The following is an 18780-nucleotide window of genomic DNA, read 5'->3' as shown; positions in this document are numbered from 1 at the left end:
CTAGCAAATCAGAGTCTGCCCTGACAGGCCATTTCAACTTCTGCATAAACAAGTCAAGCAATTCTACCTTTTTGGGGTTTGTTTTTTTTTTAAATACCAGTGGGTATCTAAGAGGGACTGAGTAAATTGAGAGGGAAGCTGATTCTTCCACCAATACGTTATCAGCAACATTGGCTTATTCTTAGTGCTATATTGGTAGAGAAAGTGTTTTGCAACGTCACAGGTCAATGTTTTCATAACCTGTACCAGAGGTCAATGCTAGCATCACAGCTATAAAAACACACACAAAGCTCACAGAAAGAGAAATCTATTATCATCACCATAAAATAGGACACAGAACTCAGAGGAATAGACTTATAGTAGGCTAGGTAGGTGCCGCATGGGACAAATTCAGGCCATCATGCAGCCACCTTCCTTTCTGTTAAAGGCTCTGTTCATGGTCATAGTCTGGGCTGAAATCCATATAAAGCAGCAGTACTAGCCTGGGGATACTTAAGATTCCCATTGCAAACGAGTTAGACTTGTGCTAGATTTTACTATGATACCAGTCAACCATGCTCAAATGGCTAAGAGGTCCTTAGTTTTCTCAGTTGACAAGCAGAGCTGAATTAGCCATGAGATATGGGTGACATTATAAGGCAACACCAAACAAACTTCTCTCTCTTAGCTAGTAGAGCTTTTGCTCTACTGAACATGTGCAGGATTTCCTGCTCGAACATTATCTTGGGAGCCCCCTTGGTTCTTTTTCATCCAAACACCAGAACAGATGTATCTCTCATTTTTCTGTGAATTTTTTTTTCTTTGAAGTAGTCTCTCTCTGCCTTAGCAGCCCCCAAATAGCACTTTTTCAAGGTTACCTTTAAAAAAATGCTTTTTTTAAATCAGAAATTGTGAGGAAAAAAATCAACACTGAATGGTTTCAAGGACTGTATTTGCAGTAGGAGAATATCTATTACTGATGGACATGGCTTATGCTAGCAATGCCTAGGACTGGACCACAACCAGCCTAACTGTTTTAAATGTGAACGGATGTCCCCGTATACCCAAGAATTGGGGGGACTGGAAAAGGGAAAAACTGCATAACTCTCTCAGAAGCTGCAGTTAGTCCTCTTCTCAAAATCGCAGCATTGTCTGCCTCCTTGGGAATGGAGTTGAGCAGCAGCTCCTCAAAAATCTCACCCATCAGCAGAACAGGCCAAGTTTTTGGGGTCAAGTAAACAGAAATGGCATGCGAAGGAAAAAGGTGCCATTGTACACCGAAGAAGCACCAAGTCTCGGGTGCACCAACACTGTTGCGACACGCCTCTGAAGCAGAGCCCCAGAATATTGATCCTCAACACCTTTGGCCATTAAAGTACTTCCATTAGATGCATCGTGCTGCAGAGCTTCCCACATAGCTGTATACCAACCTAGGCGAAAGTGCTAACAAGGACAGGAGGAGATATGATACCCCTATACCCACCAATTAACAGGCATTCACAACAATAAAATTAATGGAACAAGGACTTCGTCTGGAGACCCTAGATCCCAGTTGCTCTCTGGTACCCCTCACATGTATTCAGCCTCTAACCCAAATTTTGCAGAGCCCAGATGTAGTACAAATTCCATACTAGTATCAGAAGAGGATGTTCCACTATCCAAACCAGAACAGAGAGCATATCAGCCCCTCAACCAAGTAGCAGAGTTGGTGAAGGATTTCTTTACCTCTTTAGTGGCTAAGGATAAGGCGGGTACCTTCCAACTTCTCTTTTCCCGAATATCAGATTCACTTCCATGAGAATTCATTCCAGTATCTCTATTTCATACAGATAGTTCTAGCCCATGTCGTTCCCTTGCAGCATCCAGCCATTCAGAAGAGATGCACCAAAAGTATACCCCTCTGAGGCAACCAAGGACCCCTCCTCAGTCATCTTCTTCATCACTGGGGTTCTGGATTAGTTTTCCCTCACCCCCAGGCTCTGAAGGAGGTAATTCTGGGGGAGGGGGGGTGGATCTCCTTCAACCCTCTTCCAGAGCCTCCAGACCACTCGTCCCCATTGGAAGATTTTTCCTACTCCAGGTTTCCAGACAAGTTAGGAAAAGCTCTTGGAGTTAATGTGCAAGGGACAAAGATTCCTACACTACGGTCTTTGGTCTCCTCCAAATTCTTGACACCAGTGGTGCCAGCAGCTATCTCAATCCATGAGATCCTTCAAGAATTGAGGAAAATCCAATTTCCTGTGCCCCAGTTACAAGAAAACTAGACTGCAAATAAAAGTACAAAAGCCCCAGGTTAAGGGATAGTGCAATTACACCTTCAGACAGTTGTGGAAGAATTGGCTCTTAAAAGAGCAAAGAAAACAATATACTTGAATACTCCACCAAGGAAGGACCTGAGGTTCTTAGACAATTTCACTAAAAAGATATTACATGCTTAATGCATGCATCTCTGCATACCAAAGCTACATGGTTCAATACTTATATGACTGTATATAGAAACGAAAACTTTCTTCCACCCGGTGAAGGCAAAATTGCATACCTTCAGCCATTCTTGGATGCAGAAGTGTGTAAGCTCTTTTATTTGATCTATTTACAAGGCTTTCAATACCACGGCATGCACCTTGACAGCATCCATTAGAACAGACTGTATGGCTTGGTTGAGAGCCAGTAGCCTACGCAATGATGTCTATGACAAGATGGCAGACCTCCCCTTCTTGGGTGATCACTTTTGTAGAGAAAAACTCAGAATTTAGTTGCTCAAATAATGAAACAGCATATGGAAGTCCAGTCCTTCTCTATGGAACCAGAACAATCTTCTTCAAGGCATGCTTACTACATTTTTAAGACTGTTTTTCTAGAAGCACCCCTTCTGGCAATTCCAACAATACCAGATGTTGCCTCTACTTCCACAACATCAACTTCCAACTCATATTCAACAGCTTGAAAGCTGTCATCCAAAAATAATGCAACAAGACCAGCCGAAGTCTGGGCCAAGTTTTTGACCACCTTTCAAACCCAGCAGCCATCCTCTCTGATAGGGGGAGAATCCAATACTGCCTGGAATAGCATAAGATCACCAAAGATTGCTGGGATCTCAAGACTATATTTTGTGATCATGGCTTTCCCATGTATTTTTATAAAGGAGTACTAGTTTTACTGTATTTGACAAGAAAATTGACCTTATGGATTATGTTAATCCAATGATTCTTGTCTGTCATGAAGCTAGCCCTAGTCACCCATCTCTGTGTATTTTACTCTATGTTTACCTGCCTCGACTGAATTCAGAATGGCAAGTAATAAATTAAAAAATTAAATCAAGATCGTGGAGTCTGGATACAGTTTGCATTTCTCCCAGCTTCCTGCACTGCCTCATCGCTCAGCCTTCAATCCAGATCAGTCTCACTTGATGCAACACCACCTGGAGGCAAAGTCACTCCTTGAACTGCAGGAATTAGAATCAGACCAAACCCATCCCCATGGCCAAGTGCTCTATTCCCACTACTTCCTTAACCCCAAGAAACCTGGGTGAGTGAGATTTATACTGGATTTAAGAAGCCCGAACAAGTACATATTCTGGGAGAAATCCAAAATAAATTCCTCCTACACATTCAAAAGTGGGAGTGAATGTGTACTCTGAATCTAAAGGATACTTATGCTCATATCCCTATCTGTCCCCACACTGGCATCACCCTGCATTTATGTCACTGCTCTACAAATCTACGGCGGCACTGACACTCGGCCCACAACTTTGCCTGCACTCTAGCAGAGTGTGCATGCCACCCCTCTGGAATTATTCTCCCCTTACAAAGGTAGGCTGAAATAACAGCTTCCTTCAGTCAATGCATTATCGTGCTTTTGGAGGCCTTGCATCCATTTCTGGCACCTTCAAACAATACAAACAAATGATCCGACCGCCGAAAACTGTTTGTGACTTTTGCCTCCAGTGACTCAACAAACCAATTCGGGAAGGTAGGAGCTCCACAGTCTGATTCAGGTGAAACGAAGATACCACCTTAGATAAGAACAAGGGTACCCTGCACAAAGACACCCCCTAATGCGAAATCTTCAGAAATGGTTCTCTACAGTACAAAGTCTGCAGCTGCAAGATCCTTCTGAACAAACAAATCGCCACCAAAAATACCACTTTCAGCGCAAGGTCCTTTAACGACACCTTCCTCAACAGCTCAAAACAGAAGCCCACAAAGCACCCACAAGACCAATTTTAAACTGCACGCTGGACCCAATCTATGCACCAGTGGCGGCACATGCTTGCCCCCCTTCAAAAACCTCAACATTTTGATGTGAGGCCAAAGGAAAATTGGTTCTTACCTGCTGATTTTCGTTCCTAGAGTACCACAGATCAGCCCAGACTCCTGGGTTTTACCTCCCCTCCAGCAGGCAGAGACAGGTGATCAGATTTGCTGACGACACAAAATTATGCAGAGTAGTTAAATCTCAAGTGGATTGTGATGAATTGCAGGAGGACCTCATAAGACTGGAAGATTGGGCTTCCAAATGGCAGATGAAATTTAACATGGACAAGTGTAAAGTGATGCATATAGGGAAAAATAACCCTTGCTGTAGTTACACAATGTTAGGTACTATCTTAGGAGATACCATCCAGAAAAGAGATCTAGGCGTCATAATGGATAATACATCGAAATATAGTCAGCCCAGTGTGCTGTAGCAATCAAAAACAAACAGAATGTTAGGAATTATTAGGAAGGGAATGGAAAATAAAACAGAGGATGTCATAATGCCTCTGTATCGCTCTATAGTGAGACTGCACCTTGAATACGGTTTGCAATTCTGGTCACCACATCTCAGAAAGGATATAGCTGCACTGGAGAAAGTGCAGAGAAGGGCGACCAAAATGATATGGGGCATGGAACAGCTGCCCTATGAGGAAAGGCTAAAGCAGCTAGGGCTGCTTGGTTTGGAGAATAGACAACTGAGGGGGGATATGATGGAACTCTACAAAATCATGAAAGGACTTGAACAAGTTAATGTAAATCGGTTATTTACTCTCTGATAATAGAAGGACCAGGGGGCACTCTATGTTTATTTATTTAAAATCTTTTCTATACCGTCGCTAAGTTATATACCATCGCAACGGTTTACATATAGGCATATATTTAATGTAGGTAAAAGTGTACTATAGTACATGCTAACAGGTGCTGTCAAAGGTTCGGTTACAATATATCATTAGACAATAATTTTAGGGAAGTAGGTCATGACAGAGTGTACCGAAGGTACTTTCAGGGGTAAATTTATCATACATAGTGTTATCATTATGCTTATTGTGATGTAGAGTTCATAGACTACTCTACTGTACAGTCCTAAGTACTGTGTGTCGGTGCTCATCTGCCTATTCCTGAATAAATCCTATTCTCCCGTCTCTTTGTAAAATGCTTGTTTAAAAAGCCATGTTTTTAAACTTTTCTTAAATGCCTTAAGATCACTTTGTAATCTGATCTCTTGAGGCATTGTGTTCCATATTGTGGGTCCTGCTAATAAGGCCCTTTCCCTCACTTGGGTTAATCTTGTTGTTTTTACTGAAGGAATGGTTAGGAGTGCTTTATTTGCTGATCAAGGTTTCTGTGTGGGACGTGTACCTGTAATGCTGTGTTTAGCCAGTCTGATTTCTCGTCATGAATTAGTTTATGGATGGCACATAGGATTTTGTATTTAATTCTGTGTTCAATTGAAGTTAGCAAGTAGTTTATTTAAAACAAATTGAAGAACTTTTTTTTTCACTCAGTGCATAGTTAAACTCTGGAATTCATTGCCAGGGGATATGGTTTCAGCAGTTAGTGTTACTGGGTTTAAAAAGGTTTGGATAAGTTCCTAGAGGTTAAATCCATAAACTGCTATTAAATAATTAATAAGTAATAGTAGCTTGTGATCTATCTAATGTTTGGGTACTTGCCAGGTACTTGTGACTTGGATTGGCCACTGTTGGAAACAGGATACTGGGCTTGATGGACCCTTAGTCTGAACCAGTATGGCATTTATGTTACCAGCAGCAGCAGGACATCCTCCGTGAGGGGATACAACTTTGCTACGGCTCTAGCCTTCTTGGGGCTTGCCTCCGGGAAGTCCCACTCCTGGTTCATTAGATTTTTGATCCTTTTTGGGATAGGAAAGGGTTTTGGTGGGCCCCAAAGTCCAACCAACACCGGATCCACTCCTTCATTGTCCAACTCCTCCTGGGCCACCTTAATACCCAGTTCCTTCCGAACATGGGAAATAAGGGGCCTCAACTCTTCCTTACGGAACAGATGAACCACTCATGGATCATCTCCCTCCATTATTGGGACCTCTTCCGGATCAGCCATGTCCTTAGCATTGCCCTGATCGACATCCGCCATGAGATCCCTCAGACCAAATCCCAAGACCATCTTCCAGGTCATCTGGGTCTGAATCATCCGAGCTGCCAGGCCCCTCAGGATGGTCCAAGCCCAGCAGACGAAGGAGGTCCTCTGACCAAAACGTCCCTTGGCTTCTTTGCAGCAGGACGAGATGGCTGACAGAAATGCCCTTTTATAGCCAATGCTTTTCCTGGTTAAAAAGACCTTATGTATAAGCAAGACAAATTGAGAGGAAAATTCCATGGCATCCTCTCCCCTGTCCGGCCCAGAGCTTGCCATCTTCTCCCACCCCCGAACCCTGAAGGGATTGTCAGAGACAACATGGGAGGGGACTCCTTGGACTCCTCTAGGAGTCTGTCACCTTCCACAGCTGTAGCCCTTCTCCTGCCTGACAGGCTGTTTAGGCTCCCAGTATTGATCCTGACACGGCCTTGGGAATCTGTGGCTCTTCTGCCAGGCTCGTTCAGCAGAAGGAGGGGGGGGGGGGGTCATTCCCCCCCAGAAATGGATTACCACATAGCGCTACTGTATTCAGCTACCCCCAAGCCAGGCCACCAGCGCAACAACCTTTCCCGCACTGGGAAACCACCGTCTGTGCCATCTTGTCTCCACACAGCCAGGTCTGCTGCAGAGGAACAGAAGCCATGTGATCACGGCATGTGAGAGAGGAGGGGAACACTGCCCAATGCAGCCTTCGGCTCCCCACACAGCCCAAAGCTTTCCCACGCTGGGAAATCGCTGTTTGAGCCATCTTGACTCCATGTGGCTGGGCCTGCTGCAGAGGCACAGAAGCCATGTGATCGTGGTGTGTGGGAGAGGAGGAGAACAGGGCCCAAATGCAGCCTCTGGCTTCCTGAGCAGCCCGAAGCTTTCCCCACACTGGGAAATCGCTGTTGGAGCCATCTTGTCTCCATGCGGCCGGGCCTGCTGCAGAGGAACAGAAATCGGGTGATCGCAGCGCCGACGATAGTACCTAACACTTCAGGAAGCGTCTTCTAACTTCTCTTCTTTAGTCCCTTTTTTTTTTTTCTTAACTGCAGGTTTGCATCTCTACCATCTGCTGGAGACAAAAAAATACTGAGGGACTGCAGGTGGCACACTCAGTTATGTAGCAGTGCCTCAAAGCTTTTAAGTTCTCTGCCTCCATCTGCTGGTAGGGATGCAAAACCCACTTGTCTGGACTGATCTGGGGTACGAACAGGCACAACATAATTAGATGTTTTGTTGTCAATTTCTGCACTTATATACTTTTTATTTTCCATTCATGTTACCATGCAGTGTTTGTGCTTCATTATGCTTACTAAAAATAAAGTTAAAAAAAAATTAGAGGGGACTTAAAGAACAAGAGGATGAGCTGAGAAATGGGTTAGCTGATACTTTGAAGAATCTGCCTAGTGATAATGCATTAAGTGATCCTGTTCAATTACAACTGGTTATTTTCATGTAAGCTTAAAGTGAATCCCAGCAAATCTGAAGCTATGTGGATTATTAGATGACAAGGCAACTCTATAAATCTAGTTCTTCAAATATCTAGAATATACCACAAAAAGACCATCAGACCGATGCAATGATCTGTGCATTAACTGTACATTGAAATCAGCCCACACAGTTTAATGCACAGATTACATTTTTTTTAACTCCCAATGCAGTAAGCTAATGCTATGCTAATACATTGTGAGTTAAAATATACATATGACTAGTTAAAACATGTGTTCAGTACAGGCTGAATAATAGCTCTCTGTATTCCATCCAGCCCAAGTTTCTAAAAGAACACATGAATCACTTGTTCTGGTAAATGATTATACCTAGTGCTACAACATTGTAGTTAAAGAGCTTGGCTGTACATATGGATCCAATACCAACAAAGATGACAACATAATTCACTTTCAATTATAAAGTCAGAACTGTATGTAAGATGAATAGGTATTTTGTTACCCACTGTTTTTCTTTTTTGAGATTATAGTGTGGATTTTTGGATGATTCTCTATTGCCTCGTAGCGGCCAATTTTGAACCAGTCTGAGGTGCAAATCATGTTGCTCTACCACAAAAAGAGGAATAAATCCTCAGTTTTGAATGACTTACCGGCATTCGTAATGCAAACCAAAACGTTGCTAAAAGAAACAGGCATGCAAAAAAAGTGCTCATGGTTCACTGGCCAGAACTCTGTGTGGCATAGGTTCCTATTACAGAAGTTGATGGGGGGACTAGGATTACAGAGGAGGCGTGAACAGTTCCTGGTTGCAGAGTAGAGAAGAAATGTGCGTCCAGTGTGAATTTCTGCTAACTTATCCTTCAGGAAACTATAATCAGCTTGCATGGACACTGGGCATCCATCCTCTGTAGTACAGGAGGAAAGTGATAAATGGTATATAGCTGGGAAGCCATAAGCAATAGTTGTACAAGAGCCCTGCACTGACCTATGAAAAGACCCAGTTCAGATTAAAAAAAAAAAAAAAAAAAGGTGGTGATTCATGGGACCATAAACAAAGTCCATGCAAGAGGCTTTATGATGGAGACAAGCCAGGCTTTGAGTGACAAAAAGTAAAGTAAAAAGGGATACTGCTGCTCATGCATACAGATACACACAGAAATCTTTGCTTGGAGACACAGCAACATCAGGACAAACCGAAAGCTTCCTTCCCCCTTGTAACTCTTGCAAGTAAAGGGAGTTGTACTGTACCATGACCCATCTCAGTCTGGGCATATGTGCCAATGATCTCCAGGTTCCAGGCAGACATGAAGAAGTGGTCCTGCTGCTCAGGGGTTGCCTGACTCAGGAGGGTGGGCAGGAACATGCCCAGATGGAGGTCCAGAGGTTCAGGCCGTCCACGGTGCACATAACTGTAAAGAAATGCCGAAGGAGTAGGAGAAGGGGATATTATAGGATCATCATGAGGTGGAAAGATATAGGAAAAAAAAAATCAAGAAAGGTGAAGAGATTGAAAAAGGGAAGTGTAGGGGAGAGGAGAGAAAGTAAAACAATAGTAAAATAAAAAGTAGCTTAATTAGAAATACAGCATGCAGAGGAGAAGAGCACTATCTTTTTTTCCCTTTGTGTAGCTCTGACAAATAACCATGCCTTTTCTGCATCTGTTCTCAGTGTCTCAAAAGATGATTTGCTTACTGGTGAGGAGAAAGGCATGCCAACTATCCCAGTCACAGATATGCTGGTGCTCAGAGGACCACTGATCTCTGCAATACTAGACAGATCTCTGTAGCAGCCTCTCATGTGCAAACCTTTCATCTCCCTGGTGGATTTCCTCCAGGGCCTCCATGGTTTTGGATGGGCAGCAAATATTTTTATTACAGTGCTAATATTCACTGTTTATAAAGTGGGTTATAGGAAGGATGGAAAATTCATAAGCACTTTTCAATAAAACATCTCAAAGCACTTTCTAGTCATAGCAACTCAGAAACAAACATGCAGCAACCGTTCTGGTGGATAATATACAATGACTCTTTGCAAACTTGAATGACGGCCTCTAAACTAGTAATAAATAAATAAATATAGATAAATAAATAAATAAATTGAATTACTACCACCACCACTCATTTACAGACACGGCAGTAAGGCCATGAAGCTGGTGAACAGTCACATTTCCAAAATAACTGGCCAGATTTTCAAATGTCCCTGTTAGTATCTTGCTCCTGAACTATACTGCAGAACATTCTTCTATTGAAGTTAGAAGCAGCATCCTTTGTTCATTTTTGCTGTTCATATTCCTATCAGTAGTATATCCAGTAGAGAGAGAGAGTACAAGATAAATCAAAAGTGGACTGCCAGGATTCTTACAGCAGAAAAACAGTAACCCTCAGGGAATGGCTCAGTGACTAACCAAGGATTCCCTAAAGTGAGGCTCGGTTACCTTAAGCTTCTATCACTACTACTTTTCTATTGAAAATTTGTCAATCAAAAAAAGAATAGTGCTCTTCAACCCAAGTGCTTCTTCATTCATTAATTATAGAGTGAGTGATTGCATCCCCAGCTCTTCCCACAACTGTGCTATGAAACCCGAGTGCCAGTCTGGGCCCCCCTCACTCCTCAGCATGTCTGATTTTTCTATCCCATCAGAAATTCTAAAAAGTCAGGTACTCAGAGAAAAAACAAACATTATGAAGCATGAAAGAACTAGTTTTTGGAACCTTAAAGAAACTATTTTAGAAAACATAATTAGTATTTAAACATCACCTTTCATATTGGCAAGGCTCGAACATGCTTTAGAAGCAAAAGTTATCATTGAAAAGCACTGCATGAAACTAATGTTATAGTATAATCCAATTACATTGGGCAGAAGGGAGTAAAAGCAATGTGCCACAGCTTGTATAAAATGTTCACAGAGCCTGCATTAGAACTCAAAATACCAAGTGTTTTCCCAGGCTTGCATTTAAACCATCAGATCATACCATCTCCACTACATACAGCGAATTTGCTAGAACAAAAAGCAGCTAGGAAGGGAAGGAAACAAACAAAAAGTACCTTTTAAAAACTATCAATCATTCACAAAGGCATAGAAAACCTAATCATGGCTGCTCTGTATTTTTAAAAGGTTAACTGAGCTGGCTGCTAGCAATAAAGCTGGCTAATTGCAAAAGAAAGAGTGGCGTATCTGAAAGAACTAGATAAAATATGAGCTTTTACCATCTCAAAATTCTTAATACTGATTTTGATCAGTTCATGGAGAGCTAAATGAATCAATGGGTGTGGCAACTACAGTAATAGGGGAAAGGACCTGATGTGTCCCACAAATTGTTTAATTAGTTTATATATACTTTTACATGTAGAACAGAATATGACAGCAGATAAAGATCACAAAGCCAATTTAATCTGGTGACCTTGTCACAATAGCACATTCTACTTTGATCTCCAAATTTAGATTCATTTATCTGCATCTAAAGGATCTGCTGTGCTTATCCTGTTTTCTTGAAATCTGATACTGGTTTGCCTCCACCACCACCACAGCAAGTCTATTACCCTTTTTCTGTGAAGAAATATTTCTTTCCACTACTTCTGCATCAGCCCCTTTTCAGCCTCATAACATGACCCCCTTTCTCCTAGAACCAGTAGTTCCCAAACCTATCCTGGGGGACCCCCAGTCTTTCACATTTTTGGGATAACTGCCATGAATATGCATGAGATAAATTTGCATGCACTGCTTCCATCGCATGCAAATTCATGGCAGATATGCTGTGGCTGGCCAGAGATCCCTCCGGACAGGTTTGGGAACCACTTTTTTATAGCATCTTTTCCACTGAAAAGCATGTCTTGTATATTTATACTTTCTTCTTACAGGAGCAAAAAACAGTAGAAAAAAAAAAAAAAGCCAAACACCAATCCATGGATCTTGGTATCACTTTTGGCTTGTCTAGTATTTTGCTCAATACTGGCAGTAGCATATCACTTACAGGCTGATACAGTAAAGCGCGGCCACCCTGTTTTTAACCCGCTTTGTACGCACATTTTGGATGTGTATGTCTAACCCACGATTCAGTATCTAGTTTTACGAGTCCTTACCGCTTACTGAAATAGACACGTATCCCTTTCCGCCCGCCGCATGTATGTTATGTTAATGATCGGATTAGCTATTCCCTCCGATCCAGTAACATGCGCCCAGATTATCACCTTTTTAACCAACTATTTTGGCGCGTCTTTAACCTGCAAATTTACCACCTACCCTGACCCTGGTGTTAGTGTGGTGAACTTAGCCGCCCAGTCCCAAACTAACCCAATCCACAGAAAAAAAATTGTCACGCAAGGGGAAAAAAGTAACCCAACCTGGCACCACCGCGCTTAACCTCAGAGTACTTCGGTTCCGTAGGGAAGAACGGACACCGTTTCTGGGGGCTCCTCTGGCCTTCTCATGGGTCTGGGCTCCTTGTCGCCGCTGACTTGCAGCGGGCACGAGCTCCTGTATCAGGCCCTATCCCTACACACCCTACACCGTGACCTCTGACGTCCAGCCGGGCACTCAGGTCACGGCGTGCGTTCCTGCACCCTCCCCCTGCCTTGAGCGCCCAACTTGGACGTCCAGGCGGGCGCTCAAGGCAGCGGGAGGGTGCAGGAACGCACGCCGCGACCTGAGCGCCCGGCTGGACGTCCAAGTTGGGCGCTCAGGTCGCCCAACTTTCTAGGAAAGCGGCAGCTTCTCTTTTTCTAAAGTGTAATTTTACAAAAAAAAAAGAAAACCACGCAGTCTTTGCAAAGTTCATCCTACAATGGCATTAACTCCACTTCGGCCCAGACACCGAAAAAGTGAATAGGTAAGCACAAATCACCGGCGACCTGCCCCACCGAGCCTCGCAATCTGCTCATTTGTGCTCGCCCAGTGGAAACACACAACTTCGCCGTTCTTTCAGACGCTCCGACACCGCTAGCCCTGCCCCAGAAAAACCATCTGCAGCTCGTACAACTGATGCACTAGTAGTAGCCACAGGCACAGCAGATCAGCCTATGCCAGGCATGCACACACACACACAAACTCGAGCCCCTGATCTTTCAGGGGCATGTACCGATCGAGGTAAAACCCCAGAGGCACTCCAGCAATAAACGGCCCCATGCAACCCAGGCCCTAATAGATCAATCCCATTGCAGCAGGCGAAGGGCGCAAGAGTGCCCAAGGGGAGCCACTACTCACCAACTGCAAAGTGCAGAGGAAGATCAGCGTGCAGCGTCCCGTGCAACAACCCATGGTAAGGAGGAGGGGAGAGAGAACCCCGGCCCGGACACAGACCTGCTCCTGTCCCCGTCTCACAAAGAGCTCCTCCCAGGCATCCACGGCCCCTCCACACCCCCCTGGCTTTGGCGTCTCTCCCTCTCCCGCTCGTTTCTGCTGCTGCTGCTTTCAGTAGCTCGCATGTACTTATTCGATGCTGGGCTCAGTGCGACCTGAGCGCCCGGCTGGACGTCCGAGGTCACAGTGTGCGTTCATGCACCTTCCCGCTGCCTTGAACGCCCAACTTGGACGTCCAGGCGGGCGCTCAAGGCAGCGGGAAGATGCATGAATACTCGCCGCGCCCTGACCGGCTGCGGCAGCAAGCGGTACAGCGGCATCGCATGGGCTTCGACCAGCGGCACGTCGGCCCTCGCTCCAGCTACTCGGACTCGCGCTACGGGGCCCCGGGCGACCCTGAGGCTGACTGCGCTGGCCCGCCGCAGGCCAGTCCACGCTCCAGCCTGTGCGGTCAGTCCCTAGAACTGGAGAAGGAGCTGGTGCTGCACATGAAGAAAGAGTATTTTGGTGAGTAACTAGTGTGTGGTACTTGCTTCAATGCAGACAGACGTTCATGGGCCTGCGCCCAGGCTGGATGTCTAAGCCGGACGCAGCTTGGACTTCCAGCCTGGGCGCTCAAGGCAGGGGGAAGGCCCATGAACGTCTGTCGGCACTGAAGCAAGTACCACACACTAGTTACTCACCAAAATACTCTTTCTTCATGTGCAGCACCAGCTCCTTCTCCAGTTCTAGGGACTGACCGCACAGGCTGGAGCGTGGACTGGCCTGCGGCAGGCCAGGATACTGTATAGGCGCTGTCTACCGCTCTATACAGTAAAATGGATTGCGCACGCCTACTGCTTCATGGACGCGCTTTGAACACCTTGCATTTGCGTCTCATTTGAATACTGTATCGAGCGGTATGTGAACCAAATTGTGTGCGCGGCAAACGAGGGTGCGCCCAGCACTGCCGCACTCTTTCTTATGCGTCCTTACTGTATCGGCCTGTCATAGCCAAATATTGATGCTGAAACCCCACAAGGCCAATTTTTAAAACTACTAAAAATAGATAACTATTCTAGGATATTTAGCAAGATAAATACCCCACTGAATATCCCTGAATAAAGTTAACTGGCTAACTTTAGACCCAAGTGGCTATCTTTGAAATCTACCAGTTAGACAAAGTTATCTAGGTACATGTACCTGAATAACTAACTTAAGTGGTGACATTCAAAGAATTATGGTGTACCAAAGATAGCTTTAAAACCCCCCCCCCCCCCCCCGACAAGCTCACCTTGTGGGCAGCAGAAGCATAGCTAGCCCTAAATTTCTTCCCCACTCCCCAAATTATGGATATTAATGTTATGCACTTTACTGCCCCCTCCACCCCCAAAAAATCTATAAATGACAGCATTGCTCATCTGAAGCAGGAGGGAAGTGTCCCCCTCCCTCCCATAGGGCAAGAGTGGCTAACTCCGGTGCTCCAGCCACAAACAGGACAGGTTTTCAGGATATCTACAATGAATATGCAAGAGATAGAGGTGCATACAATGGTGGCAGTGCATGCAGATCGCTCTCATGCATATTCATTGGGGGAAACCTGGTCCATTTGTAGCTCGAGGACTGGGAGTTAGCCACCCCTGCCAAAGGGTATAATTCCACACTATCTATACACCTAGATTCTTTTGGTATATGCTTGCCATCTCATCATTGAGTTTATGGTCAGCGAGGAGACTAGAGAAGATTAAGACCATCCCTTGACAAAAAAAAAAAAAGTATCAAAAAACTCTTACCAATTAAATTATGGAATAGTCCAACTAAATTGCTTTACATTCTATTTTAAATTGAACCCCTACTCATTTAGATCCTTAAACTTTACCATTTAGAGAAGACCATATGCAGACAGTTCAAATTACTGTACCCCTATGCCCTCCCCCTCCTAGAGCAGAAAGCTAACCGTTCAGAAGAAAAACTGCTTCTAAGGAGGGAATAGCTTCAAAATACAGTTCTTTTCTATAATTTGTTTGACCATGATGTAGCCCTAATGCTTGTGTCATAAAATCTGAAAGCAGAGCACCCTGCATACTTCTAATCTTGAACATAAAAAAATCATTTCACTTTTGGTTTCCAGTCTTATTGTTTCTTGTCCAGGGAAATCTGTGAAAAACAGGAGCAAGAGGCAGCTCCTCAGGTTAGAAGGTACAGGTTATCAATTTGTTCCTGCCCAAACATACTTTATAAAGCTCCCTAGGTGAAGAGGTGGTGACTTTGTAAACTGACAATGCACATAAAAAGTGAGCAGAACCCCCTTGCCATTTCATTAGCACAAAAAGGAAATTCTTCTATATCTCATCCAGAATCATATTCAGGCATTGCTTTAGAGATTTTTTCATGTTAGTTTTAATTGTACCTCAAAAAGCTATTTGTAACTTATTTAAATTAAAATTAAAATTGTCGTCATTTGCACTCCTTGATTAATGCAACAACAGAATTTAGCTCCACTGGAAGATGATTATGGTGGTGATTTAAATCTAGATGGGTTGCTACAGCTCCTAATACCAGATTTTGGTGCCATTCATCATGCACAGCGCCCATTGTACATAAGTGATTCCAGGAAGTGGACCAACCGTGCCCCATTTCAGTCTGGGCGTAAGTGCCAATTATCTGGAACCTCCTGGACAGGGTCAGCCATTTGTCTCGCTGGTTATCAGCAGACTGGTTCTCCAGGGTGATGCGAAACATGCCAAGGTGCAGGGAAAAAGGGTCAACCAAAGACCCCAGACATGTTCTATCAAAAAGAAACAAAAAAGGGAGGAAGGTCTAACGTATACGTAAGCATTGCCACCTTTCATGCCTCTTGCATCTCTCCTCCTTGAGCCTCCAAATTTCTATCCAGATCTTAAGAGAAACACCCCCCCCCCCTCAACAACTGAGCAACATTTTAGTCCCAAAGCAAAAAAGACATGCCAAGAGAGAGGGAAACTCATACCTGCAGAAAGTGCCTGGCACCCTGTCTTTCATAATATCTGCTGCATTCCAGGATACAAATATCTCCCAACTTGATGTCCCCCTGGCCATCCCACAGTTCAAGTTAAGCGTAGCTTAAGAAGAGCAGACTCTCCAACTGGACCACACCACTAGTCAGAGTGATAAATATTTATATCCAAAGTTTACAATTTGCTAGCTTTAAAAGAAGACAGCTATGGACACAGCAAAAAGACAGAAGAGAAAACCTGGTAGGGATTGCAAAGGAAACCAGTTTTGGAAACATTTTTTGTGAGTAATTAACTAGGTTGAAAACTTGTAATATTTACAGATTATACAGCCTATGAACTTGATGACAGCTGAGGCATATGCACTTGGCAAATTCTAAGAAAAAAAACTTAATCTGCATCCTTCTAAATAGAAGGATAAAGTTGTTCCTTGCAAATTACGTAAATCTTCCTTTGGCTCCTTCTGCTTGTTAAGACTTTGAAATGGGAAGATCTGTATTCCTTCTCATTCTCTTTTCCATTTCTTTTGTGTAATATTTTCTGATCATGTATGCCTTTTTTCTACTTGGAATTAATCTGAAAACTATATAAATATGTAATAAAAAAATAAAAACCTCCTCCTTCAGTTAGAAAAACACTAATCCATAATATCAAGAATAACCAACATTTACTTAAAAAGCTTTAAACTATGAATGCTGTAATAAATGATCTTTTTCATACTTACAGATTCACAAATGGGGTTATTTGCCTGCCTCTAAAATTACCATGTTAAGGAAGACATAAGGAAATTAGGGGGGGGGGGGGGTTGATCTCAACTTGCCTCTAGGTTTCATTTCACCAAAGCTGCTCTGAGCAGGAAGGAGGCTCCAAAAGTAGGCAGGATGAAGGAAGGGGAGGGTAGGTCAATGCTCACTTGGTCAAAAGACATGCACTCACTTCAACTTTCAACCAAGTACAATAAAAACCATATGCCATTCCTACCCAGCCTGTTTCATAATCTCCAGAGCAAGGGGTAAAGTACTGTGCATGCTTGTGTATGTGTGTAAAAGGTGATGAGATAAACCAAGGGAATGTTGCGACACCCCTACTGTTACAATCTCTTCTCTTTTTGTATATCCTATGGAAGGATTACAGAAAAGGATTGATGATCTGCACACGTTGTACAGAAAGATTCCTACGCTATTACGAAGTTAAACTATTCAATCAAAATCCATTGGGGGGGAGGGTGTGGAGGGAAAGAACATTTTTAAAGTTTTCTTGGGGAGGAAGAAGGGGAGAAGGAAATGAGAAGGCATGAAAATCTCCTCACAATATTCACTGGTAATCTTTTAATGTCCAGCTTTAACAGCTGTCCACTAAAAAAAAAAAAAGTCCCAAAAGTTATGTGGTTATGCACAAGGTTAAAGTGTCAGCGATGGGGTGCACAGAAAATAGCATTTTGTAGTGTAACCTTTTAAGGACATTTCATCCTGAAAACATTTTTCTCAAGATCTTAGTTTCATCAACAGTCCAAAACTGTCAAATCATCATTATAAAAACCCACCCCCCCTCCCTCCCCCACATCCAACAACCAAAAAAACAGATAGGGGAGGGAGAAAAACTGGGAAGGGAGTCTAATTTGAAAACTGGTATAACCTATTGCAAAGCAAAGAGATTTTCACTGCATATTCCTTCTAACTGGCCAATTTAATGACACTGCATGGAAAAACTCAGAGGTCCTGCTAGAAATGACTTGATCATTTGCTCTCGATGTTTAATTATTAGCATGCAAGTTCTCTAGCCAAGAAGCAAAGTCTATGATACAAGGTTCATTTGCCAGTATCTCACCTTTTCTCTTAGAATTGTAATGACCTGGAATCTCAGTTTATGTCATGTTATAAAAATACAGAATTTGACAACCCTATATGCACAATTCTTCAGAAATATTTTTCACATAAGATACTTAGCACAGAGCTGATCATGTTAGAAATGTAAACACTTTACATGTATCCAGAACAAAAGAATCTTGAAACACTTTATAATCAAAAAAAATATATATCTACTGTCAAAATATTAAATGCTATATCTGTGTATTCTGTGATCTGACATTTATTAAATAGTTTGCATAAAAAAAATAAAGATTCTACTGCTGCTGGAAAGCACAGTTGCTTACCTGTAACAGGTGTTCTCTTAGCAGGATGTTAGTCCTCACATGTGGGAGACATCATCCGATGGAGCCCAGCACAGAAAACGTTTGTCAAAGTTTCTAGAAGCTTTGACTTGCACACTGAGCATGCGGAGGTCCCCCTTCAGTCTCATAACATAGATAAAAATACGAGCAAAAAACAAAAACAAAAAAAAACCCACAACAAACCTGAAGGAGAATTCGACTCCACGGGGTGGTGGGTGGGACTCCTGAGGACTACCATCCTGCTGTCCTAGAAGAACACCTGTTACAGGTAAACAACTGTGCTTTGTCCTAGGACAAGCAGGATGGTAGTCCTCATATGTGGGTGAATACCAAGCTCTAGACTGTCTCCATTAACAGGTGAGACCAACAGGTGCCGAACAAAGTGCCAACAGGCACAACACAACTGCAGCGCCGCTGTTTGGTAGGAGACTGTCTGGCTTAAACCAGGGGTACCCTGCAAGGAGAGTTGGGCTCAAGCCTGAAAAAGATTGCACAGGACGAACTAACCAAAGGCACTGTCCTGTCACCCATCTTTGCCCAAGCAGAAGTGAGCCGCAAA

The 18780-nt window shown here is 43.4% G+C and overlaps 1 protein-coding gene across 2 annotated transcripts in view; it reads right to left on the bottom strand.

Moving 5' to 3' along the window:
- Positions 1–18780, bottom strand: part of ACOX1 (acyl-CoA oxidase 1) — a 91418-nt gene that overhangs the window by 43914 nt on the left and 28724 nt on the right. Inside the window, exon 3 of one of the 2 annotated variants that reach the window (XM_029600468.1) lies at positions 9032–9192. In XM_029600468.1, the coding sequence (XP_029456328.1) occupies positions 9032–9192 (161 nt within the window). Of the gene's footprint in view, positions 1–9031; positions 9193–15685; positions 15847–18780 lie in introns of both variants that reach the window. The other variant, XM_029600469.1, reaches the window with a different exon arrangement.

This window comes from Rhinatrema bivittatum, chromosome 4 (assembly GCF_901001135.1).
Source record: "Rhinatrema bivittatum chromosome 4, aRhiBiv1.1, whole genome shotgun sequence".
Taxonomy (NCBI): domain Eukaryota; kingdom Metazoa; phylum Chordata; class Amphibia; order Gymnophiona; family Rhinatrematidae; genus Rhinatrema; species Rhinatrema bivittatum.
This window is presented reverse-complemented; position numbering and strand designations above follow the sequence as displayed.